General features: G+C 54.4%; 9 protein-coding genes across 9 annotated transcripts; 2 read left to right on the plus strand and 7 right to left on the minus strand.

Moving 5' to 3' along the window:
* Window positions 1-3: 3 nt before the first annotated feature.
* CORC01_08274 (uncharacterized protein) lies at window positions 4-357 on the minus strand (the record flags this gene model as incomplete). Its single annotated transcript, XM_022619907.1, has 1 exon — window positions 4-357. A coding segment is annotated over one exon (354 nt), but the record flags the coding sequence as incomplete, so codon positions are not given.
* Window positions 358-1,770: 1,413 nt separating this feature from the next.
* Window positions 1,771-4,407, minus strand: CORC01_08275 (TruB family pseudouridylate synthase; the record flags this gene model as incomplete). The annotated part of the gene is made up of 12 exons (XM_022619908.1): window positions 1,771-2,219; window positions 2,272-2,376; window positions 2,433-2,487; window positions 2,606-2,821; window positions 2,879-2,950; window positions 3,005-3,108; window positions 3,165-3,286; window positions 3,354-3,369; window positions 3,423-3,469; window positions 3,586-4,037; window positions 4,099-4,165; window positions 4,286-4,407. 12 exons carry the CDS (start codon window positions 4,405-4,407, stop codon window positions 1,771-1,773), a joined length of 1,827 nt encoding a protein of 608 aa, XP_022473512.1.
* Window positions 4,408-5,045: 638 nt separating this feature from the next.
* On the minus strand, window positions 5,046-6,492 carry CORC01_08276 (uncharacterized protein; the record flags this gene model as incomplete). The annotated part of the gene is made up of 4 exons (XM_022619909.1): window positions 5,046-5,845; window positions 5,896-6,047; window positions 6,100-6,181; window positions 6,237-6,492. 4 exons carry the CDS (start codon window positions 6,490-6,492, stop codon window positions 5,046-5,048), a joined length of 1,290 nt encoding a protein of 429 aa, XP_022473513.1.
* A 1,754-nt stretch (window positions 6,493-8,246) lies between these two features.
* CORC01_08277 (N-terminal amidase) lies at window positions 8,247-11,401 on the minus strand (the record flags this gene model as incomplete). The annotated part of the gene is made up of 4 exons (XM_022619910.1): window positions 8,247-10,749; window positions 10,804-10,816; window positions 10,879-11,202; window positions 11,266-11,401. 4 exons carry the CDS (start codon window positions 11,399-11,401, stop codon window positions 8,247-8,249), a joined length of 2,976 nt encoding a protein of 991 aa, XP_022473514.1.
* Window positions 11,402-13,419: 2,018 nt separating this feature from the next.
* On the minus strand, window positions 13,420-14,373 carry CORC01_08278 (uncharacterized protein; the record flags this gene model as incomplete). The annotated part of the gene is made up of 3 exons (XM_022619911.1): window positions 13,420-13,516; window positions 13,570-13,792; window positions 13,851-14,373. The coding sequence occupies 3 exons, from the start codon at window positions 14,371-14,373 to the stop codon at window positions 13,420-13,422; spliced, it is 843 nt and encodes a 280-aa protein (XP_022473515.1).
* A 3,008-nt stretch (window positions 14,374-17,381) lies between these two features.
* CORC01_08279 (uncharacterized protein) lies at window positions 17,382-19,209 on the plus strand (the record flags this gene model as incomplete). The annotated part of the gene is made up of 3 exons (XM_022619912.1): window positions 17,382-17,673; window positions 17,742-17,993; window positions 18,071-19,209. The coding sequence occupies 3 exons, from the start codon at window positions 17,382-17,384 to the stop codon at window positions 19,207-19,209; spliced, it is 1,683 nt and encodes a 560-aa protein (XP_022473516.1).
* A 226-nt stretch (window positions 19,210-19,435) lies between these two features.
* CORC01_08280 (centromere/microtubule-binding protein cbf5) lies at window positions 19,436-20,729 on the minus strand (the record flags this gene model as incomplete). The annotated part of the gene is made up of 3 exons (XM_022619913.1): window positions 19,436-19,900; window positions 20,339-20,615; window positions 20,683-20,729. 3 exons carry the CDS (start codon window positions 20,727-20,729, stop codon window positions 19,436-19,438), a joined length of 789 nt encoding a protein of 262 aa, XP_022473517.1.
* Window positions 20,730-21,383: 654 nt separating this feature from the next.
* On the plus strand, window positions 21,384-22,150 carry CORC01_08281 (imidazoleglycerol-phosphate dehydratase; the record flags this gene model as incomplete). Its single annotated transcript, XM_022619914.1, has 2 exons — window positions 21,384-21,657; window positions 21,738-22,150. The coding sequence occupies 2 exons, from the start codon at window positions 21,384-21,386 to the stop codon at window positions 22,148-22,150; spliced, it is 687 nt and encodes a 228-aa protein (XP_022473518.1).
* Window positions 22,151-22,419: 269 nt separating this feature from the next.
* CORC01_08282 (uncharacterized protein) lies at window positions 22,420-24,603 on the minus strand (the record flags this gene model as incomplete). The annotated part of the gene is made up of 2 exons (XM_022619915.1): window positions 22,420-24,461; window positions 24,534-24,603. The coding sequence occupies 2 exons, from the start codon at window positions 24,601-24,603 to the stop codon at window positions 22,420-22,422; spliced, it is 2,112 nt and encodes a 703-aa protein (XP_022473519.1).
* Window positions 24,604-24,608: the final 5 nt, after the last annotated feature.

Raw genomic sequence — 24,608 nt, forward strand, 5'->3', positions numbered from 1 at the left:
CGGCATGACGAACCAGCTGACGGTCTCGCGGTCCTTTGGGTAGCCGCGCGAGGCCTCGGTGAGCTTGGCCTTGATGCGTTCGGCCGCGTCAGGGGGGGCACTCGCGTGGGGGTGGACGGCACGTGGGTTGGCCCTCGTGGCTTGTGTTGCCGGTCGGTGTGGATTGGCTACAGTGTCCGAGAGGGGGGTGGGGGGGGGGGCGGGGCGGGGGGGGGGCGGGGGGGGGGGGGGGGGGGGGGGGGGGGGGGGGGGGGGGGGGGGGGGGGGGGGGGGGGGGGGGGGGGGGGGGGGGGGGGGGGGGTGGGGGGGGGGGGGGGGGGGGGGGGGGGGGGGGGGGGGGGGGGGGGGGGGGGGGGGGGGGGGGGGGGGGGGGGGGGGGGGGGGGGGGGGGGGGGGGGGGGGGGGGGGGGGGGGGGGGGGGGGGGTTCGAAGTACGTGGCAGCTTCTCACACTTGCGCTCCTCGACCGGATACCCGAAGCTAGAACCTCTCTCGGCGTCCATTCTCTCTTCCTCGTTCCATGCCTAGAAAGTCTTTTTTACACTCTCAGGGCTGGGCGCGCGTCAGACGGGTGGGTCAGATTTAAAATCCTATTAGGCTCCAGCCCAAGAAATCCATTCATTCTGTTGTCTCTTCCTCTCTCGTGGATTTTGCCCACGTCGGCGAAGAAAAGGATGTGCATGCATAGGATGTGGCATCCGTCTTCCGCCTTCCTCGAGAGCGCAGCCACATAAGCTACCTTAGTTAGAGTTGACCCTGGTTCCGGCGTCATGGGCCGGAGGCTCTACGATGTTAAGGTTGGGTTCAGACCACAGTCCACGGTCCACAGAAATGTACTTTGGCTGACCGGGATGACGGTGGTGGCCCTCCTTCCAAGGCGATGGACGGTGACCGGGGGGATTGGTGGACGGGGAGATCCTCGACTGCCGGTGTCGGCCCCGCCGATCGGGCATAGGCGAAGCAGGGCGTGAGGGATGAGGCGCAACAGCCGGCATTCATTGCAACCTGGAGAGGGGCTGTGAAGGGGAGGTGATGTGCATCCATACTGTCCATACACGTGCCTCGGAGACCCCAAGACGTCGAGTGGTAGGAGCGAGACACGAAAAGAAAGGCGGGGGTGACGTGCTGCCACGAGTGCCATCTCAGGGTGCGCACCTGCAGTAATTACACCCGGTCACGGTATTCTTGGTTGCATTATCCCAATTCTACAAGGCATCAAGGAGGGTTCAGTGGCAGTTGCTGCTGTTTCCTTGGTTGGCCAAGGCATGTGGCTTGAGACACGCTTGGTGACAATGCTTCCCTGACCTTTTTTTTCATGGGTAAGGAACCTGTCTTCGGACGAAGGACGGAACATGTAGGTATATCGGTGCTGCTTATGACTGAGATTCCAAACAAAACTCGTTCGGACGAGATCCACGTTGGCCCGGGTCCCGACTGTGCTGCAGTCTGAAATCCCGCTGGGATGCTGCCGGTAGTACGTCAGTCCCTACCCAGCATTTTGCGTGTGCTTCAACGGCTCCTGAAATGTTTGCGATAACGTCGAAACAGCCTGGTTCAAACGTGAACTGATGCGACAGTAGTAGTCGTCGCTTTTTCTTTCCGTATAGGACCTATCTACTCCTATCCAGCCAGTCCGCACTATGTTCAGAGAAAATTCAGAGCCAAACGCCACTTGCCAAAGCCATTTTTTTATGATACAACAGCCAACCACCGACCATTGCCAACAAACACATGGTATCTAGCCAATCGAGGTGAGGAAGCTCGCAGGAGCTTATTCGCTGTCGTCATCGTCGTCAGCTTCACCCTTGGCTGCCTTCTTCGCGGCCTTGGCCGCCTTCTTCTCAGCCTTCCGACGCTTGCGCTCCGCCTTCTCGTCAGGTGTCTCGCCCTCGTGCTTCTTGCGTTTCTTGGATTCGCCATCATCCTCGGCGTTGGCAGGGGTGACTGCGACGCTGGGAGTTGCCGTCGTCGTCTCCACCGCCTTTTGGGGAGTGGCTGGAGCCGCCGATGCAGCCGCAGCCTCACCAGCAGGAGCACCAAAATCCTTATACTCGGATACCCACTTGGCGGGAGTGGCCTCGTTGGGGCGGCCGTACTTGTCGAGCTTGCCATCGGCCTTCATCTTCTTCTTCTCCGAGGCGAGGGGACCGAGACCCCATCTTCTGGGGTACAGGTCGCGCTCCATGATGCATCTCTTGACCTTGGCAACAACACCGTGATCTGTATTCCATTAGTCGAAGTCATTGGGTTGCAATGAGCAAGTGAATCATACCGCATGTCGACATCTCGACGGTGGACATTTGGGCAATGCCGAGAGCGATGGCCTCACCCTTGGTGGTCATGAGAACAACCTCGTCGTGAACCTCAATTTCGGACTCTTAAAAACGGATCAGCATGTCAATCATATGTGGCATCGTGGGGTTGACAACTCACCGTATCTCAGAAGACCGGGAAGCATAAGCTTAGCACCGTAGCAGACAGCGTTGACCTGTGAAGTACGTCAATATCAGATGCAACGGCGATTCATGTGTCAACGACTGAGACATTGTCCACAAAGCCGCATCGACCGTGAGGGGTCTAGAGAGGGGTTGCAAAGGATTACTTACAGCACTGTCCTTGACCACAATACGCTTGTAGCCAGTGAGAAGAGTCTCCAGAGGAGAGATGACCTTGCGCAGGTAAGACTCATCCCTGGTGTTGTCCATCGTCCACTGAGCATCAAGCACGTCGTGCAGAGTAACCATCTCCTTGCTCTCGCCCATGGCACCACTGCGCACTCTTCGGAGCTCCTGCATGTGGCCTCCGACACCCAGCAAAAGACCCTAATCCATGTAAGCAATCTGAACTAGGCTGAATGAACGGCATTGAATGTGACGTACGAGATGGACGCAGAGGGTACGGATGTAGGTTCCAGCTTCGCAGGAAACCCAGAAGACACCGAGGTGGCGATCCTATGATTCAGACACGGTCAGCAGTTGTTCCAATGTTGGAGTAGATCGACGTACGTTGTCAAACTCGATGAGCTTGCTCTCGTGAATGGTACGGATACGCAACTGACGCTTGACGGCAGAGATCAAAGGAGGGCGCTGGAAGAGGGCACCAGTCAAAGCTGCATCGCGAGTCAGAATATTTTTGGCAGTTGCGACAGATTTCGAACCAACTCACTCTCCAGAGCGCGGGCGAACTGGACCTTGCCGCCGGGAAGCTTGTCATGAAGGCGGATGACGGCAACATACTCCTTACCAGCCGACTGCTGGGACTTGACGAGTCTGGTGGCACGGTCGACGCTGGAGGTTCGTCAGTGGCAATTCTCTCGCAGAAACCTCCATCAGATTTCGGTGGGTTATTGCTAACCAAACAATCAAACAACCTGAGAAAGTTAGCAAAACACGTTCGAGACAGTTATGTGGGAACGCGACTCACCAGTGACCTTGGGATCAAGGGTACCGCTGTGACCAGTCTTCTCAACGCTGCGCATCAGAAAAAATTGGTTAGCGACGTATTCTCAACAAAACCAATAGTATTCTGAATAATAAGCGAATGCCCCTCGAAGTTGTTCGATCGCGTGTGTTCCTAGTTGACAGACGGCAATGGCAGCATCCACTGTCCCAAGACGCCGCAGTCCCACGGTGGTCCGGGCAAACGAGTTCTGACGAATGTCTTGCGAAGCATGCCTTCCCATGGCAGTTTGTAGTTCTTCCAAAATGACATGCCAGAATGTGTTGCATTGTTTCCGTTAAGGCCATGACCATCGGCTCGTAAGTTCGTTGGGAGTTGTCCTTCAGGGAAGTCTTTGACCGCATCGTGTAGAACACTCTGCAAAGTGCATCTGTCGTCATCGGAATTCGCTGGCCAGGCACCGCCATTGATGCTGAGCTTTCCTGTAGAACATTGCCGTAGAGAATATCGTCTTCGATGTCGGGGGGCTAATCGCACGATTGGGCGCGGGGCATTGCTGCGCAAACAAAAGAACGAGGAAATGGGAATTGCATACCGAAGAATACGCTTGACCCAAGCGACAACCTCGTGGGAACTGGGCTATTCAACAGTTAGCATGCATGACCGCACACCTAGACATATCGCAGCTACGAGGACATACGTTGGAGGGCTTGTCGAGGTTGATGACACCGGAAGAGATGTACGACTTGATGTCTCTCTTCAGAGGGCTGCATCCTGCCGGAATGGGGGTGAAGTGACCCGTCCGGACGAGAACTGCAAAAGCCTAGTCAGTCGCCTGGTTTTGATGATCTATACGAGCGGTCGCTCAAGTCCAAGGGGAGGAAAACTTGCGCTTGTCGTAGTTCTTGAGCAACAGAGGCCAGCTGCTCGTGTCCAGGTGAGGGACAGAGGCCTGAGGCTTGATGGCGAACTCCTCCTCCTCGCCGTGCTTGACAATCTCCATGGCCATTGTTTCCGAATTGTACCAAAACGACAAAGGCGTTGCAGGTGCAATGGGTGTCTGACGTTGGCTCGCGAACGTCGGAATGGAAGGTCTCGTGGTGTTGGAGGACTTGAAGCTTCTCAGTCCAAATTTTTTTTCTCTGGCTGTGGGGTGGAAGCTGCCAAAAAAATCCGTCTGGATCCACAATGTGGCGTGCATCAGCCATTGAGCGAATGCAATTGGTCACGCTGCGACGCCTAGCCACAAAGCGGACGCGCCTTGCACCGTTCCGCCTTCCTCGACCAGGGACCAGCCGTCTGGTTAAAAAACATGGAACGAAAGAACGACCCAAAAGTTGGCTTGTTATCGTTATCATGCACGATTCACAAAGAAAATGGGACCAGCGACGACAGGCTCAACTTAAGGAACACGACCACACACAGCTAACTTGGCACTGATGTGTTTTGACGTCAATTATGAAACTGTATTTCTAGCAATATTTCAGGTTTATCGCTGGTAGGCTTGTTCTGCTATCAAGCCTCAAAGCCGATGCTAATAGATCGGTATCATCGACTCCAAACTCCCGCTCAAGCAAAACAACATTGGATGCAGAAGGAGCGACATATTCCATCTTACGATACCCTCAGTACCGTGCACACTGCGACTTAGAGAGCGTACCCTCTTCGAAGATCCTCCTCTGTCAGGCCGTGGTAGGCCGCCGGGTTGTGCTCGGCGTATACCGTGTGCGCAGGCTGCTGGATATTGGGCGGGCTCGGGTATCTCTGTCGAGCATCCCACTCGGGCTCGACGTCTCTCATCTCGTATGACTCTGATCGCTCTTTTCCTTTCGAGTCGTTCCATTTCTGTTCCTGCCCGCTTCCACCGAGTGCGAGACCAATCTCTTGAGGTTGTCTTTGGGGCTTCGCATCGTTCGCCGGCCATTGCATGGCAGGTGCCTCAGCGCCACTGACTGGGCTGTTATATTGGGACGAGTATGGCGAGAAGTACCTCGTGTAAGGTTGTTCCCCGTTGGCACTCATCGGTGAGTCGTCCCATCCATGAGAGGGCCCTTGGCTCTGCGGCGAGGCGTCCCAGGTTCGCAGAGGCTTCTGGCTAAGGGGAGTGCCGCCCATGCCGGTAGTGTTAAGCGGCGTTGGCCATCCGGAGCGACCGCCGCCGCCCTGCTGTTTCATTTCGAGCGTCTTCAAGAATGCTCTACGCCTCCTCTTCCCGTTCCACACAATGCAGAACCCAGCGACGACAAGAAGGAGAACAAAACCTCCGATGGCAATGCCGACTTTGCCGCCCAGGCTGATGGGTCCGCTATTGTAGTTTGACACGTACGTATTGGTAGGTGTCGGCTCAGTGATGTTGACTCGGGTTTTCGAGAAAGGAGAACCGTCAATAGAGACTGTGGAGCCGGGAGCGGGTTTCTGTTGGCAGCCCGCATCCAAGATGGTGAGAACTGGGAGCTTGTCAGTCAAAGATCGTCAGCATGGCCGTTGTGGTACCTACAGTTAGTCATGTAATTGTTGTCTCCTGCACGGAGACAATTTGAGCAGCCAGCGACCTGGTTATGGTTCCAGTCATTGCAGTACTCAAACTCGGAAACGTTGGAAGCCAAATTACTATATTCGATTGCTCTCTGCAGCGGCTCACATGCAGTCCTGTTCGATGGTTACTAAAAGTCACAGTTGGCAGATTCAACGCCAGACATACCTCGTGAGACACGGGTTTGACCCGACGGCTGGGTTCTCTGGAAATCCAAAAGTACAGTAGGAAATGGCGTATCGGAGATTATCTATACAGACGAGGTCAGCTTCCCTTTCGTTCTGGAAACTAGACCATGCACCTACACAATGCCCATTGCGTGTCTGTCTCGTTGCTGCTAGTCGCATAATCACTGGACAACTCGCAAGACAAGCATTGCTGGTAGACAGAGCCGGCCGCGCTGCTGGAGTACGAGTGCTCGTCGCAGACAACGTCATTCTTTGTCGTCGCATCGAGTACGTTGCCGCATAGTGTCTCGCAAGGTGAACCATCAGCCACGTGGAGAGCCGACACCCGGCTGAGGCCAAGGCCTAGCACAAGGGCACCCGTTGCGGGACGCATTTTGGAGAGAAAAAGCGAGGGTGATTTTGATACTGGAGTTCGCCGGTGGAACCGGAAGTGTTGCCAACAGGGCAGGCTGCCGCAACGCACGAAAGAGCTTTGCTCGGAGGTCAATCGCTGTCGAGATGCCTGTCTTACATGCCTCCGGGGGCGAACGGGGTCTGACAGGGCTTTGTGGAAACTTAAGTATGGCGGTATAGTCGCTGAGATACTAGCACGACTAAGGTAGCTCCAGAAACGCTTCCGATGTGACGAGGCGTGATGAGAGATCGCGAGCCATGCGAAACCACGCCTCATATGTGTTTCGGTGTTTGCAAGAGAGAAGGTGGAGAAAGTGTGATTGTGACGAGAGGTGGCAGGTCGGCGCGAGAGACACACCCGCTCAGTTGGATGGAGCACGACTGCATCTGCATCTTGTTGGTGTAGAGTGTGATTGGGGTCCGAACGAAGAGGGACACGCTCGTTTGGGGGTGGCACAGCGATGGCGGGAGGGCACCACCGTCTGCCAGACATTGTACAGAACCATGAGGGGGAATACCTATGCCCTCCCTCTTCGGTTCTTCACCAACGGCCCGTCCGCACCAGATTGTTGAAAGATGAGTTAGGTTGTGCTGAGTGGCCAAAGGTAATGGTCCCATCTGTTCACACCGCTGACCCGGCCGGGGAGAGTGGGGACTCGGGGACGGATCGCTCGTCGTTGCTGGTCCTCCTAGCGCCGAGGTGGAAAGTGGCGTGCAGACAAGCTGCCTCCTCCCAGCCACTCAGAATGCAGCTATCGCCCAGTACGACAGTGCTTAGATGCAAGAATCCCTGTCCTATTTCACACCTCAGCAATCACTTCGGGGTGGAACTGCTCATCCGATTGCTCATTGGATACCGCCTTCTACCAGGTGAGGCCCGTTGGACGGCCTAGCGCCCTGAAGGTACATATTTCTTGGTTATCCCGGTCTAGCTGTGTTGTATGTTGAAAGATGTGCCTGTTGGTTGCGGTTGTGAAGCTCAAAGGCAGGTCCGTTAAGCAAACACACGATAACCTCATGCATCTCAGCGGCGCTGCATACCATAACGCTGCTGTCGGCCTGATCATCGCTCCACTGAGCGCTGCTGCTTGACCCGAATGGCCTCGGCAACATCACTCAGCCGCCATGACAGGGGGCTTTCTGGTCCGGAAGCGCCGCTCAGATCGAAAGCTGCTTGGCTTATTGCAGATCTCATAAGTCGGGAGCCTTGCAGAAGCGCGGTAACTTGGTCTTCGCAATTAACGGTGCCGAGTAATTTGCTCTTGTCTACTAGAACGTTGACGTAGACCCAAAGCTGCTGCCAAGAGGCCACAACTTGTTCGTCCGACAGAACTGGCACAACGGTCATTAAGAACAGGTCAATATTGAGGTAAAAGACGAATGCCAAGTTGGCCATGACCACACCACTACTGTCGGCAACAAGACTGTTTACCAACGAGTTTCTTACTAAGAAAACAAAGGGAATGGGACGAACAAAGAACGTTCAAACGCCACAAAATTCAACACGCTCTAGGTAGACCGGTCTCATCCAGTATACTGACCGTCTTCCATATCATGCCCCGTTTTCGAACCTTAGCCATTCAGTCATTACCTTTCCTGATGAGTTCCCTCTTCGCGCCGGCGCTATAAAAGCACATATTGATGAAACCTGACTCCCAGCTTGAAATGACATCCCTATTCGGGGGAAAAAAAGAATAAAGAAAAAACATCGTCATGCCATGAGGTTGTGTAGATCTAAGCAACAGCAGAAACTCCCATGTTTCTATCCACGCACCTCAACTCCGCCAAGCCACTCTCTTTCTCCGGGCTAGCTATTCCAAACGCCGCGTCCTCCAAGTCACGAATGATCACCATGGCAGTCGGCGTCTTTGGCTCAAAAAACGGTGTAGAAGGTGAACGGCTGGTTGTCGAGACCGTCCCGACCGTCTCAGATAGCGATGACACATCGCTCGGCGGAGTATTGGCAACAGTTGAAACCCGAGGGTTGTGTGAAATTTTGCTGCTCTCTAGCGACCCAAACTGAACCGTACTGTTGTTTGCTGTAGCTGGGGTTGAGAGGGACCTCCTGAGTGCCAAGTCAAATGGCTCGTTGTGCTCTTGAGCCGCTGCATTTTCTGTGGGCCGGACGCCGCTTGTCGAATGTCGTCCGTGCACTGGACAGTTGGGGTGAAGAACTGCTTCAATCTTATCGAATCCTACGGGAACAACCCCAGGAGACGTGGAAGAAGCATTAGATACCGATGGTCCTTGTTTTCTATTCACAGGATCGGCATGATTGGCTGACATTCCCCTGGCCGATGGGGGTCTCCCACTTGGCGACATCTTGGGTGGCGAGAACACTGGTCCGGGTTGACGGCCTCGACTCGCCGTGCGAGAGGCAGGCCGGTTCGGGACTTTGCCATCGATTGCCGGGGTTCGCGCTCGAGTATGTGTATCCTTCGAGGCGGCCCTGCCCCCTTTGGTGATAGACTCGCTTCTTGCATGATGTCCCGATCTCGACATGGACCGTGAGTGTTCGATCTTGGGACCTTCCACCATGGCAGTGGACGCTGGCCGAGTAAACTCGTCTGGGAAAATGCTAGGACTTGCCGCGATCAGAATTGAAGACTGTCTTCTCGCAGGGCGGCTGCGACTACAGTTGCGAGATTTCGGAGAGGGCGGGCGATCAACTTGAACAACCTCAGCGTCATTCGGGGAGTTTCGGTCCCGGTTCACTGATTCTGCTCTTTTGGAAATGTTCTCCAAGTGTTGAGAAATTTCCACGGCCTGCTCACGAAGAGCCAGTGCTGAATCGGAGCGATTGCGCAGTCTAGATCGACTAGCGTGACGAGACTTTGGAGACGAGGGACGGGCAGGAGTAGCATCACGACTAGATGTTGTTTGGGTGGCTCCATTCGTGGCTGCTGAGAATTCTTCGCTGCGCGACTTGCTTGGACTTCTTGATTTCGGCGGCTGAGAGTTCTTGCCTCGAGCTGAGTCGGCCGTCTTCTGCTTCCTCACATTCGGCTCATCCCTTTTCGCTGTTACTGCCGTGACGGCAGTTCGGACAGTATTGGAACTGTGGGAACGTGCTAGCGGATCATGCTGTGACCAGAGTGAAAGATTCTGATAGGTCGATGAAGGAGCATGCCTCATGATCGGCGACTCCGGAGCAGCTGACCATCCACGTGGCTCCATGGGTGTCTTCAGGAGAGTGTCCGAAGGTCGCCAGAAGTAACGAGGCGACATGGGAGACTGGCTGCCTGTCGAAGTGATGGGGCTGTAAGGGCCCTGAGCAATCACAACCTGACCGTCATAAATCATCCTCTCCGGAAACCTAGGATATCCGCTCAGAGGTTGAGCGCTGTCTGGATAAGGAGTGCTGTCTGCAGGCGCCCTACCATTCGATGCGACGGAATGGTCGGAGAGTAGTGAGCGGACCGAATGTGTTGATTGCGTACTCTGGGGAACAGGACTGAACGACTGCCAAATTTGAGATGACGGAGATTGTGGGATAACCAGCTTCGGTCGAATTGAAAGTGGCGTGGGACTAGGCGCAGTGGGAGTCGGTAGGCTTGGGCTGTCCAGACTGAGGGCTCCTGTGGAGTTCTGCAAAGAAGGAATCTGGATCTGCGGCGACGGTCTCACTCTCCTCGCTGCCACTGAGTCTTTGAGAGAAACAACGGAAGGTGGCTTTCCAGGCGAATTCTTTTTCGAGTCCGTCGGCGTGTTTGCCGCATCGTTCGGCTGCGATTGGCTGGGCTGAGACAATTGAGAGCCTTCGTACCCAGGCGTTGTGCTGGATGCAGGAGACGGGTTCATCTTCTCCAACTCTCCGTGTAGGACTGATGGATGGTTGGGTTCGGGGCGGTGAACAAGCTTGGCGTAAGGCCCATTGTTGGTGTCGACGACTAACAAGTCCTTCGAACCTCGGCCGAGTAGACCATAGATTTTGACCTCGCCATCCTGAATGCCAATTACGGCACTCGTGCCGGCATAGACAGCCTCATCCTCGATACCAGTTCTGTTGCAGAAGATGACTATAACCTCGTCGCCGTTTTCTGACCTTATGAGAGGCTCCAATCGAGTGACCCAATAAGTCAATGTGTCCATGTCAGGTTCATTAGGCATGCGACTAAACATGCGCCCATCCTCACGTGTCATCCATGCCATCGACAGGATCACCACATTGGACTCACACTCGAGTACATGGAAGGCGAATTCAAATTCGTGCCAGGGTGCTTCGAACTTGTACGGACTATGAGGTGTCAGTATTCTATCAAAAAAAGAGACGAGAAATGACCTTGCTTACTTCAGGTCCATGCCTTTAGTTTTATACCTAGTTAGCAGTACTTCAGTGATTGGTGGTTGTGAAAGGAAGACTCACAAATACCCATCGAGGCATTTCCCAGCCCGGGGATGAAGCCATCGAAGAACCCCTGACCCTCCAAAGCCCATGTCTCATCAGTGTAGTAAAGGAATGTCTTCCTATAGTTGGCTATCGTCTCTCCATCCCCGTTGACCACAATTGCTGAATTGTAGTACTCAGGACTAGTTGGCCAGTTGTCAGACACGTCGACCTTTTCCGGGTAGCCAACGACAACATTGCAGTTGTATTTGAGGGCTGTGGTTCGAGCCCAGAGAGAGGTAATGCCGGAGCCGGAATGCTCGAGAAAGGGTGAGATGTGTTGCAACGACTTGAAGTTGTATCCTGAAAGTTATGTCAGCCTCCACCGCGCTTTTCGCTATGGGAACCGAATGACTATTGACTTACCTGAGAAAGCCAGCTCAGGCAGTACGAGAATGTCGAGATCGTTGGGGTTCGCTTTGCTCAAGACTGAGTCGGCGCGGTTGAGATTATTGTCAACATCGCCCACCTGGGGAGCAAATTGAAGACAGCCGATCCTCATTGTCAGAGCGTATTAATGGCGGGCGCAGCGAAACAACAATCCGGTCGAATCTCCTATAATCAGAATCCCCTCGACCGACCGTACGTTTCGCTGCTCTGGGTATGTGTAACTCGGTAGGCAGTGGCGACGACATTCAAGATAGAAGAAGAATACCCTACACTGAGAGGAGAGGTGATGAGAGATTATGGGGCCGAGGAGAGGGATCAAAGTTTAGCGCACCCCAAAGCGGGAAATCTTGTGCGCTCAAGGCGGTATATGGGGATTAGACAGAGCAGAAGAGGGGGGCTCGGAAGTTTGCGAGGAGCCACGAGGGTAACGCTACGAGCCATGGCCCAACACCGGCCGACCTATTGCGACTCTGGAGCATATGGTGTTGGTGATAGATGACAACCAACAGGAAGACGACGTTTGCCGCTCGCTGAAGACAGGGGTTTGGTCGTAGTAACTGCAGCTATTCGACGGTTGGAACCAATGGCCGATCACCCAATCTGCATCCTCCCTGGCACTAGGCTATCCTAGGCAGGGCACAAACCAGCCTCCCATTTCATTCGGGCTGCCCTTCAGGCTTGCCACAGGCTGATGCTCTTCCTCCCCACAAAGTGCCAGCCCACATCGCCCACTCATGTGTGACATCTCCATGCGCGCTTCTGCCGTTGCGCCAACAGGCTAGGCCCAAGTGACGATCTTGTGCCCAGTGTGTTGTCGTATCATGGTAGGGCGAATTTCTTCCTGTTCCGGGAGCAACCGCGTCGTGGACTCCCCCTTTTTCTACCACTGAGCATTGCTTAGGTTCCCTGAACAACGTCAGCACAAATAGTGAACACATTGGATCGGGTCTGGTTGATTGCGCCCGAAGGAGACACTGTTCACGTGGGCTCTTCTGCAAGCATTTTCCACCTCACGATGTTCATCGGTTTTGTTGAATAATACACCATCGTACAGCTTGATTGTTTAAGATATCTCTGCTGATCCGAGTATCTTTCGTTGAATTTGTTATGTTTTCTGTGTTGAACATCCCTCGAACGTCTTGAAGAATCTTTCGGGCCACACAGCATACCTAGCGATTGGCAGCATTCCCTGAACAAGAGCGCAATCACAACTGCAGAGTGATCACGAGCAGGAGTATGCGTCCCACCGCTTCACACCGGTCAATCACGTCTGCAAAGTCGCATCGAGATGCTCGGCCAACCATGGCACTGGTGTCATTTGCCGAACAGGGTCGCTTGGAACATGCTAATCTTTCGAGACTGAAGTGGCCCACAACTGCTGACAACCATAGCGTGGCAGTTGGGGTCGAGGGGCTTACCAGCTGTGTGGATTTAGCGGGGAAGCCATCTCCATGTCTGTCCAATCTGACGAAGTCATGGTGGAAGAGTCCGACTTATGATCAGGCGCCCTCCCGAACCTGGCGCCTAAAAGGCGCGTAGCCCGTCTCTCTTGCCTACCATCAGCAGTAGGATGGCCAAGGCCGAGTGGCCGCGAGGTGGTCGTCACCGCTAGATGCTCCGTATCGCTGGCGCCTTGATTCTTACACGCTGTTGGTCAGCTCCGTTTATGAAACACATCGAATCCAAAGCTGCGAGAAGTCTTCGCTTGTTTCATCTTGCTCTGAAGAAGAGACAATGATTAGGCGGAGGCCTTTCGGTATGTTAATCAGCGGCCCCGAGTACTCGCGAAGTGGATGATAACGCTCTTATATGATAATCACCACAAGAAATGTCATTCTATCGTGTGTCTGCAAGTGAATATCCATTCCTTCAAAGTACCTATGAAATCAGAGCTCTAAATGGTGGAAAATCAAGTCTTGATATTCTTTATCTATTTCGCAAACAAATTTTCTCAATTGCCTATTCCCTATACTAGCGCGTGTGGGTTCAATGTCTACACGAAGAAATGAATTTCACAACACATATCCAAGGAATTTCAACAGTCATGCATTCCCATTTGGATCCCATCGATATCGTCAGCAAGTTTGCCGACTTGTAAAAGATGACATCAGTCTCAACATAGTTTTGCCTCTAGAACGAGGAGACGGGTCTAGGTCCGTTGTCGCCAAGAATGATGTGGGTGCTGACTTCGTTGAAACCAAAGTATGCAATCCTGTCATGGTTTGCACTGCCAATGATATCAGTTTTTTACAAAACAGAAAAGGGAGGATCATAGCTTACTTTATCAAGGTCATCACCGCCTCGTCCGTGGTCTCGTTGTGACCCCAGGATGCCGTCCAACCACCGTACTTACAGGCTACGTTGGCGAAACTCATACCAAGGGGCTGAATACCTTCGAAAAGAGGAGTAACGATGTGGCAGGTCTCGATCGGATTGTGGCCGCTCTGGATGCCGAAGGACATGATCAGTGCGTCGGTGTAAGGGGCTCCTCGGTTAAATTCATCTTCAGAACTTCGTTAGAGAACTGTTGACAAGAAATCAGTGAAACCCGAACAACTCACATCTGATGAGATCCAGAATCTTCCAGCTCGAGGCATATGCCAGGCCAGTCTCCTCTTCCCTGGCCTCGACCTCTCGCTTGGCTGGCATCGGGTAGATGAAGACCTTGGACGTTTGGGGTGTGGCCGGCTCACCAGCCCATAGCTCATCATCCCGGAAGGCGAAAAAGGACAGGAGTTTTCTCGGATCGTTGATCACCGTCAATGTGATGAAACCTTGCTCGTCCCAGCCGCCATTGATCGTATACTCGGGCACACCGGGGCACTTGAGAGACGAGAAGTCGGTCTGGTACGCGGGGAGACCGCCGGCGGCGTCGATGTCAAAGTTGCAGTACTTGGGCACCTTGGTTGGGTCTTCGGACACGAGGAAGGTGTAGCTGCACCTGCTCTGATCCGCAGCGCAGGTACGCCGGAAATTCAGGAGGGACCAGTCTTCGGGGTTCTGGGGCTGGGGCGGCTCGGCCGGGGATGCAAGGGCCCGGAAGGCGAACGTGGCGAAGACGACGATGGCTGACTTGAGGCTCATTTCGTTTTCCGATCGTGTAGACAAGATGAGATACTGCGGATGGACCTTGTATTGATGATGGTAATGATGGTGGTAAGGGCTACCTCTTAAATAGCCTCGACCGCGCAGAAGTTCCAATCATTGTAAGTCGGAGTCACCGTATGCTCATCAACAGCCATGTGGTCGGAACGTCTCACGATAGTAAGGTAGTTCAGCTTGTTTCTACCAGCAAAAGTTCTGATTGTGAAGCTTGTCAGTTTCTGACGTGCGACACAAACAGGTACTCTCTAGGCAATAGTCTATACGGTTCCGGAAGGATAGAGACACAAACACCGCGAAGCGGCCGAAGCAGCTCCGCCTTCTGGGCTTCAACGAGCCAGTCAAAACAAACTGCGAGTAGACTCAAGCTGCCAATCATGCATCTCTTGCCCTGACGGGAAGGGAGTCAATATGGGATTTGGGGTTTCGTGTCCCGGACGAGCTTGAGATAGATTCCGTGCAACGGTCTTTTGGGCCCAGAACAGGTTTCCGCCACGTGTGGTTATGAGAAGGATCTGCCAGGAGGAATTCCATCTCGTCCGAATCACAAGCACGCACTGACTGTTTGTGATCCAGTGCAACACTTGATAGCACATCTCGATGTAGACCAACTTCGCGGAAGCCATGCGTACGGGAGGAAGTGAGCAGGTGTCTTGGATAATGTCCACAGAGCAGGGCAACAGAATCATCGAAGTTTCTACCAGATCGACTTTTCGTGCAGGAGAGGACCGCAAAGCCAAACAAGTTCGAAGGCCGTGGCTCAGGCTTGCTGTTGCACTGGTTTGATGACGGGATACCTTCTTGAGATTAAAGCTGACTCTAAACAATCATGCAAGGATCCGGTGGCTGGAACACCGCAGCAGGGCACGCAAACGAAGCTGAGGTTTTTCCTGGAATTGTATCCAGTACCACGAGCGGCCTCGTTTCCGTAGCACAGGATCTGGCCGTGACTAGACAAATGTCAGGCGTGCAAGAGGTGACTCGCATGAGGGTTGGTAAACATGACTCCGGCAAATCTGTGATTGAGTAAAAATTAAGAAGCAGTGAAGCTTTCTCGGTGTGTCAAGAGGATGGCGGAAGACGGCTGCCGCATCCTATCCTTGCAATCCATGTCTTCCCGATGCGGGCAAAACTTATGTGAGGGCAGAAAAAAAGATGGACATTATAGATGGATTTCTTCTGGAAGTGACTTCGTCTTCAGGGAAGTGAAAACGAGCAGGGAGTGAGTGCCTATTATATAGCTCAGTGTCTGGGAGTATGAGCCCACAGTAACTAGTATACATAATAATGGTGATGACTGATGCAATAATTGACGCGATGTCAAAATACACCGATATATCAGCAACTTTGTTCGAACCATCCTCCCAAAACTCACCAATTAGTCGCCGTCGAGATGGAGGTGTTCGCGAACACCAGACGGGAAGTTACCTTCTCGACCGTGCTAAGTGGACGATGGTTGGCGCATGCAGCCACAATCACACTCGCTTCTATTATTGGACATCCGCTGCGGGTGACAACCATACAGAGCAGTCCAAGAGCGGCCCCCCACGGAAAAGAGGGAAATCCGGGTGTGCCACGATCCGCCCTCTTAACCAGCACGCAGCCGGCAGAGTCGCATCGACTTTGGCCTCGCGGCAGCGGCACCAGCTCTGGACGGGTTGTACTACTGTCGTTGGTCGATAGACGCGTTCTTAATACATGCGTTTGTATAATTATGCATACTGGAGGAAGCTTACTCACTTAATCGGGCATACATAGATGAATCCTTTAAGTTGTCATGTGTCTCTTCTCGGGAACAATGACTCAACTACGGTATTAATAGGTAACACTTTTCGAACATGCTGAAGTTCTTTTGCCTAATGTAGGCTTGAAGGCGGAGTAGACGGAAGACATCCGAACTGCCCCCGTCCCCCGTTCAAGATCTCTACTGTGTAGTCGCGTGGCAATTTCGGCCGTGGCCAGAAGTGGTCTGATTTCCCCGCCGCCGGGCGTCTTTAAGCTCAGTCAAGCTGCCAGAATGCGGGCCCCTTTTGGGCGGGAAGACGGCAGCTAAATGGCTGGTCAAGGTTCTTTTCGAGATCCCTTGTTCATTTGGCCAGGGTTGTCTAGGAGGCCAAGACCAGGAAAGTAGGCCGCATGCCCGGCCGGCGCCTGCGAGACCACTCAATCCTGTTCACCCGTGCCTCTTCCTGTTTCAACCTTCCCGTGAGAGAGTGTGTGTTCTTCTTCAACCAGTCAGCATCTCTCGTTTCCTCAACTTACATTTATTTGGCGCTGTGGGCTTCTCGTTTCCTGCTCTCTGATTCGTCGTGTTCGAACCCGCACACGATTACAAGAGTCAAGGGTTCAAGACTACGCGCCGTGTCATTGGACTCACGTTTATACCCGCTCCCCCATCTTGGCTTTCCATTGCTATTCTCAGCTCTCTCGAAAATCCTCGCCTGGCCTGGCGATCTGGAGAAACAAAATGACATGCGCTAGTGAAAGCCTTACCGTCTCTTGACTCCCAATAGCTAGCTAGCTGCCTTCTTCGTGCCTTTCCTCACCGGCTGGAGCCAACGCAACACTACCACTACCACACACCCTCAAAATAGATCGACCTCCATCTATTACGTTAGCAATGCTTGCAAGTGCAGAGCCGCCTACCTGTCTTGCATGGGGGGACCAGCCGTGCTCTAATACTACCTGTTCGAGACCCGGCATTATATCTGCAATGTGTTCCCGCAGAAGTGAAATGCAACGGGTCTCCCAAAGATGGTGAGCTCTTTGGCTATCCCTTGATGGTCATTTTTCCTGTCCGGTCTACGCACGGGATAGAGTCTCATCTTTACTCGCCCATCGAGCTCTTCTCTTCAAGGGTGATATGCCATGCTGTTCATATAAACCCCCAGGCTTTACTTAATCCTATCCTCTTCTCCTCCCCTCCTCTTCCTGTCCACTCCCCATTTCAAGCCCTGACCAGCCGGACGTGAAGAAGGGCAACTTTCGTCATGGCCACAGCGTCTCTGCGGCATCTTCTTCTGCTCGTATCCTCGCTTGTCACGGTCGTCTTCTCGCTCGAGGTTACACCCGACTCAGACTGTGCGGCTTTGTGCTTGGGTGGGCCAAACGGAACAGCAATCGATACGACGACGACATCGGGGACCAACTCGTCCGACATAGTCTGCGAAGACAACCAATACCACTTGACGGGCAAGGGAATCAAGTTTAGGAACTGCGTCTCGTGCCTGCAGAAGAGCCAGGCGTCCAAAGGAGCGCAAAGTGACGCCTCTTGGTTTCTGTGTAAGACCTCACTCACCGTGAGAACCAACTTGCTTTAGAGAGCCCCCCGGCTTATTTGATCCTCCTAGACAATATCCGTTACGCAGTAGACGTCTGCCTCTTCGACTTCCCAGACGCCATCTCCCAAATAAACTCCCCGTGTATCATCAATAGCGCCTGTCGGCCGCTGAAGAACGCCCTCGCAACAGCTCTAACCACGCCAGACGCCAACGCGGCATACGACTACTGCACCGCCGACGGAGACAGGTTTTCAAGCTCAAACTGGTGGTCTTGTGTCCGGTGTCTACAATCAAGCGATAGCCAAAGCTACCTCTCAAACTGTAAGTCGGTTACACGAGAAGCCCGCCTTTTCACATAGCAAGCAAAACACAAGCTGATACCGGCCCTCGTCTCACAGTCTTGATTGCTCTCAAAGCCGGCTGCCAGCAAAAGCCCGCCAACGGGACCCTCATCGGCCTGACCGGCCAGCTCTTCTCCACGGAAGCCGTCAACATCACAGAGTCGAGCACAAACACGACACTCCCGGGTGACGGCGGCGCCTCCTCGACCACCATGACGCTCGGCACCATCGTCGGCATCGCCGTCGGCGGCGGCCTTGTCTTCGTCGGCGCGATTTGCCTCTTCATCATCTACTGCCGCAAGCAGCGCAAGCAAAGAATGCAAGACGAGGCGTCCTACTATTTCCATCACAACCAGCACCAGCACCCGCCCGGGAGCTACACAAGCTCCTTCACAGCCATCAGCCAGAGCCCCTATCTCCACATTGGCGAGCACAAAAAGTCGTCGTCCATCAACTCGTACAACTACGAGCTGCAAGAGAAGAACCTGAACTCGAACAGCTTCAGCAACAACGCAGAGTACTACGACAAGCTGGAGCAGGAGGTCCAGGCCGGGCGCGACACCGCCCGCTACAACTTTGACCCGCACTCGGGCTTCCACGGCCCCAGTAGCGCCCTGCCGACGCACCCGGCCTACATCCCCCGCGCCATGAGCCGCCAGTCGAACCGCAGCACGCCGACCCCGACGCCGCCGAACCCCCGCAAGACCAACACACCCGACTCGTACGCCCTGCAAACGTACCTCAGCGCGGCAGAGGAGCCGTCCACCATCAGGCCCCCGCCACGCGCCGTGTCTCGGACGCCGTCGCCTGCTCGGTCCCAAGGGTCGTCGTACACCAATAATAACATACCAAAAGTGGTGAACATCCCGCCGCCGCCACCGGGTAAAACTTCCGGTCGAAAACAGCCCAGGAAGATCCCCTCCCTATCCCTCCCCTCGGTACCGCGCATACGCGTGCCGAAGCAGTACTCCCCGCCCTCCATCACCGTCCAAGACGCCACGCCAATAGCGGACCGTGGCGAGACGAGCGAGATGCAGATATCGCACCCCCTGGCCTTCCACGAGGAGAGGTTCAGGGACTTGCCGCTCGCTGGCCGGTCGGCGATAATAACACACGAGGTGCCGGTACGGGTCGAGCCTGAAGAATACGAGGGTGACATGCCGATTCGGAGCGGCAAGAGCGTTCTTTATGGATAGACTTAGGTACTGTGTCCTGATAATGGCGCAAGGGAACATGGTATTATGAGGACGTCCTTTATTTCATGGAGTCTTGGGACGGGTCGGTAAGTTGTATTTTAAGTAAGGGAACCTGCGGTGTCACGTCAAGTGTCAACGTGATCAAAAGGGTCATGGAAAGAATACCATATTATGCATCATCAATTAAATTTTTATCGTACACACAGTGATTGGCATGGCGTCTGCCTCAACCCAGACGTCGACCAGGTCCTCTTGTCCTCCACGACTCGGGCAAGACGCCGCCGCCCTGGGACACGCCAGTACTGCTACCCGATGTTTGGGCCGAGCCACCGCCGCCACGAACAGCAGTTCCGTAGCCACGCTGATTAAAGCGAGGAGTCTGCACAAGACGAGACAGGAAGCCGGGCGTGGGGATCAGGTTGCTGCCGCCGCTGAACTCAGGCCACACGCGGGACAAAAAGTCGTAGAGGTGAGCGGCCAGGAAGCCCATGAGCTGGAGCATGGCGGTGTAGTACCCGCCAGGGAACAGTAGCGACACGAGCATCATGCAGAACGGGGTGAGCTGAGCGGGGATGGTGACGAAGTAAAAGTTCGCCTTCATCCCGCGCTGGTCTTGTGTTACGGTGCGACACATGGCGAGAATCAAAGCCGGCAGGAAAGCTCCTCCGCCCATGAGGTAGGTGCAGAGTGCCTGTGCGATATTAGCGCATGCTCCTCTGGGCCGAAACTGGATGACGATGATCATGACATTGTGAACAAAAGAAGGAAAAAAACCCCGAGTTTGGGCGATGAAATGTAGGGCGCTAACATCACTCGAGCAACATTGTGAGGTTGCATGAGCGATACATCAGACATCCCACCATGCCCACGCCACGAACCACGTCCTTAAAGCGAAAGAGGACGGGTCGCGCCGTGAGGGTAATCTTCCTCATTTCCAGGAACCGCTGACAGCTGTGGGGTTCCACTGTGCGGGCAGATAATATGAGGTGCAAGATAATTTGTGTATAGCAAGAGAAGAGTGTCTTCCCGTGGGTATTGTGTATAATGAAGGAACTTTCCCCAGAGGGAGCAGCGCCGTGGTACGGGCATGATTGGGCAGGCTGCCGCAACAGCGACGATGATAACTTACCGTGATGACAGTGCATACGAACATGAGATACCAGATGACATCCTCGCGCCTAGCGAACCTGGGATTGCCGACCTCAAGCGCCGTCAGGTAGTGGTACAGAAAGTACGTGTCAAAGAGCAGGCCGAGCTGGGGGCCGGTGAGCAGGAAGTTGGTCCCAAGACGCCAAATCTGTGGCGGGATCTGGAAGAGGAACTGGGGCATAAAGATGAACCAGTAGCCATTCACGACGCCCAGGAGGACGGACAAGGACGTGACGAACGCGGCTGTTGCAAATGTTCTGCGGAGAGCGAGTCAGCAAGGTCGAGTTTCTTAAATAGGGTATGAGAGGGATGAGCTGTGCTTACCTTGCAACAGGCGGCGCCTGCCAGTAGGCATCGAGGAACTCGGACATGTTTTTCGATGGCCAGCAAGCTGTGTTCCAGTGCGATGAAGAGGCAGGTAAGTAAATTGAGGCAAACGAGAGATATGGTGAGGTTGCAGATGGCAGCTAGCAATTTGGCAGGCTGCCTATTTTATCTGCAGGTGTTGCGGGAGAGAAGGACTAGACCAATGAGACACCAGGCTGCAGCGCTGATGTGTTGGTGTTGGTCATGTTCCTGACCCGTGTCCTCTCCTTTTTGGGGGGTGATTTTCCAGCTGGGCAAAATTAGATGGACAAAGAAGCGTTCCTGCCTCGCGTTTTTCAATTCTTTTTTCTGCCGCTCGAGCTCCTGCTCCATTACTCTGGGTGGGCCTAGCGGTGAAAATTGGAGAATGCGGTCGGGTACGATTACTGCTGATGACAGCTGCAATCGCTGACAGCAAGGCGGTGGTGATTGGACAATGCCCCACGTTTTCACCCCTCCCCGCCACCAGGAGCTCCGACACACGCTCCGACACACGGCGCTCTTTCATTGCGATTAGTGACTCTAAGAAAAAAGTGTCAAAATAATCTCAGAGTAATCTTGACGGAATTCAACACACTTGCGATATTCTCGATTTCTATACCAAATCGTAACAGCTTCCCTCTTATTTCGACCATACACATATCATCTACGCATACACCATGTCTACAACATCACACCCGCCCAGATGGGCCGCCCTCGCACGCGACACGAACGAGACCAAGATCCAGATGGCCCTCAACCTCGACGGCGGGGCATTCCCTCCCGACACCGACCCGAGGCTGACCGCGGCCGTCACCGAGCACGCCTCCCAGGCCAGCAAGTCCCAAACCATCAGCGTCAACACGGGCATCGGCTTCCTCGACCACATGCTCCACGCCCTCTCCAAGCACGCCGGCTGGAGTCTGGCTCTCGCCTGCAAGGGCGACCTTCACAGTTCGTCTCCCTACCCAGTGACGTCGACACAAGGAGCCAGTCAGACAATATTGGCTTATACTGAACACCCTCCCAAACAGTCGACGACCACCACACCGCAGAAGACGTCTGCATAGCCCTAGGCTACGCCTTCGCCGCCGCCCTTGGCAGCGCAACCGGCCTCGCCCGCTTCGGTTACGCCTACGCACCCCTCGACGAGGCCCTCTCCCGCGCCGTCGTCGACCTCTCCAACCGCCCCTACAGCGTCGTCGAGCTCGGCCTCCGCCGCGAAAAGATTGGCGACCTCAGCTGCGAAATGATCCCCCACTGCCTCCAGAGCTTCGCCCAGGGCGCCAGGATCACCCTCCACGTCGACTGCCTCCGCGGCGAGAATGACCACCACCGCGCCGAGAGCGCCTTCAAGGCCTTGGCTGTGGCTGTCAAGATGGCCACGAGCCGCGTCGCTGGTAAAGAGGGGGAAGTGCCCAGCACCAAGGGAACCTTGAGCGCATAAAAATTGGTTAAACATGAACAACATAAAAAAACACGGTAAAAAAAAATAAAGTGAATCAAGGGGATAGGAAGACGGTCTGGGAAAGAGGTTTCTTGGAATCGTCTGAATATTCCGAGTTGATATGATACCCCAGCCAAACTCCATGCTATCATCTCGTGTGACCCAAAAAAACTACTAGTACAATAATGTCCGAATCATATCCCTACAACCGAAACGCCTTGCACAAACAGACGGGCGAAGGACGTGACCGCCAAGCATGCGAATTGATATCATGAGCGCTGTGGTCGCATGTTCTCCTTATTGTTGCTCTGGCCCGACGCTGCGCGTCTCTTGTCGGCCTTTCTCTGTTCTATTCGCGCGATTGCCGCTGCTCGTCTCTGCGGAGGCAACGTGCTCTTTGACGTGTTTGCCACTAGCATGGTGCTGGCCTCGACGTCAGGCTCGCCCGGCCCCCCCAGCCGGGCGAAACGATCCTGCAATAGGTCGATTGGTGCGTCCTCGTCCTTGCTGGAAAACCTGTGTCGTGGTGCCGGCGTGTTGCCTGACAGGATTTCGCTCGAGGTTACGATCCGGTCGTTCAGGTCAGAACCCAGATACTCTCTGTTGCGGGGGGATCTTGGGATGAAGGGTCGCCACTTAGGCTTGTCCAGGCTGACGCGGTTCAAAAAGATTTCTGACTGGGGGCGCCTCGGTGGCTCCCGCGCGGGCGGCTCGTCTCCTGAGCTGGGGGAGTCGGCGTCTCGCTGGTACTTGTCCCGAAGATTTTGAGACTTTGGCTCGTTGAGCTTCCTACCCAGCGATTCTACCAGGTCGAAGCTCCGGCGGCCTGCGTCGGCCGAGGACTTGCGGCTTTTGTGATCCGCAGTGAAGCGGTCCGTTTCCTGGGCCCGGTGTTCCCGCGCAGCAGGCTCTCGTTCAGGGGGTGCGGCGGTATTTCTCGTCCTCGGCACATCAGCTACCCCTGCTTTGAGAGTCTTGTTTTCCCTCTTAAGCTCGTTGATCTTCTCTGTTGCCTTCTCCAAGATGCGCCGCGTATCTTCTTGCGTGGCCTCAGCGTCCGTCCTGTAATCCTCGAACTCCGACTTCAACTTGCGTATCTCGTCGTCTTTTCTCCGAATTGCCTGCTCCAGCTCGTCCACGAGCTTTCCAGATGTTGGGGCTTCCTTGCTTTGCTCATTGTTCTGTAAGGGTTGTTGCTCGGCCAGTCGTTTGTTTTCTTCAGCGAGCTTGTTTGCTCGTTGCTCAGCAGATAGGAGGTCGGACTTTAGCCGTTCAACTTCCTCCCGTAGCTGCCCATTCTCCTTGACTTGTGCCCTGGCCTTTCTCAATTCTCGCTGGGTCTCGAGCAAGGTCTTGTGCGTTCGTGGCGAGGCAGCCTGGCGCCTACGCCTGCTTCGTGCATCCCCTTCATCGTCGTCGCCATTGTCGCGATTTTCTAATAGAGCCGCTAGTTCCTGCACTTGCGTCCGGTACTCGACAGCCACGGCAGTCTGTTTGGCCAAATCCTTCATGAGCTGGGGGTTATCCCTCTCTTCGCCGCTCGCTCGTTGCTTCGCGGCAATCTGCGCCGCCATCTCGGAGATCTTCTTCTCCATCTTGGCAGCCTTTTCTTGCTCCTCTCTGAGTTTGGCATTCAGGTCGATGGCCTCGGCGTCCTTCATTTTGGCATACGACTTGGCTAGTTGCTTGTACTTGAGCAATTTCTCCATCTCGGCTTTAGCGTCCTGGTGATATTGTTCGAATTCCGACTTCCAGTACTTGCCCGACCGCGAATGGGGCTCATTAAGATCCATTGTGATATCGTGCATGCACTGGTCGTCGTCAGCTTCCTCCCATTCGTCCTCCGCATCGTCGCCTCTAGCTGTGGTGGTGCGTGTCTGGCTCCTCTCCCGCGAGCTCGAAGTTCCTTTGTTGCGTCGGGAGTTTTCCATTGTCACGGTTAATTTGGTGCGCTTGCTTGCGGAGTCACTGCTTGTGTCCGCGAAGCTGTCTGGGAACCTTCCAGGTCGTTCGTCAATGTCTACTTCTTTGGCTTTTCTGTTGTCGGCCTTCTTATTGTCTAACACGTCGTGCCCAAACGACACACGCTTCCGCCGAGATGTTCCAGTACCTGGGGTAAGAAGAATTCCTTGTGGTTGTTTCATCGGGGTTCGGGACTCGGCGTCAGAGTCGTCTTCGTCTTTGCGACGCGCCATACTGGCAGTGTTGTCGTCGTCAGGTCGTGCGGGTGTTCCAAAGATGGCGCTTTTGAGTGCGCGAGCAGCAAAAACCGGTGCGGGCGTGTCTGGTTGCTCAATCTGCGTTGTGTCGTCTGCCGAGAAGTCAGAAAAGCCGCACGATTCGGTGGAAAAAAAAAGAAGGTTGATCTGGCTGGTCTTCTCACCTGCGCCTGCGTTTCCTCTGTTTCCCCCCGACGCGCCCTCCAACCCTCGTCGAAGAACCCAGCCTAACATCCTAG

This window comes from Colletotrichum orchidophilum, assembly GCF_001831195.1.
Source record: "Colletotrichum orchidophilum strain IMI 309357 chromosome Unknown Scaffold_70.1, whole genome shotgun sequence".
In the NCBI taxonomy this organism is placed as follows: Eukaryota; Fungi; Ascomycota; class Sordariomycetes; order Glomerellales; family Glomerellaceae; genus Colletotrichum; species Colletotrichum orchidophilum.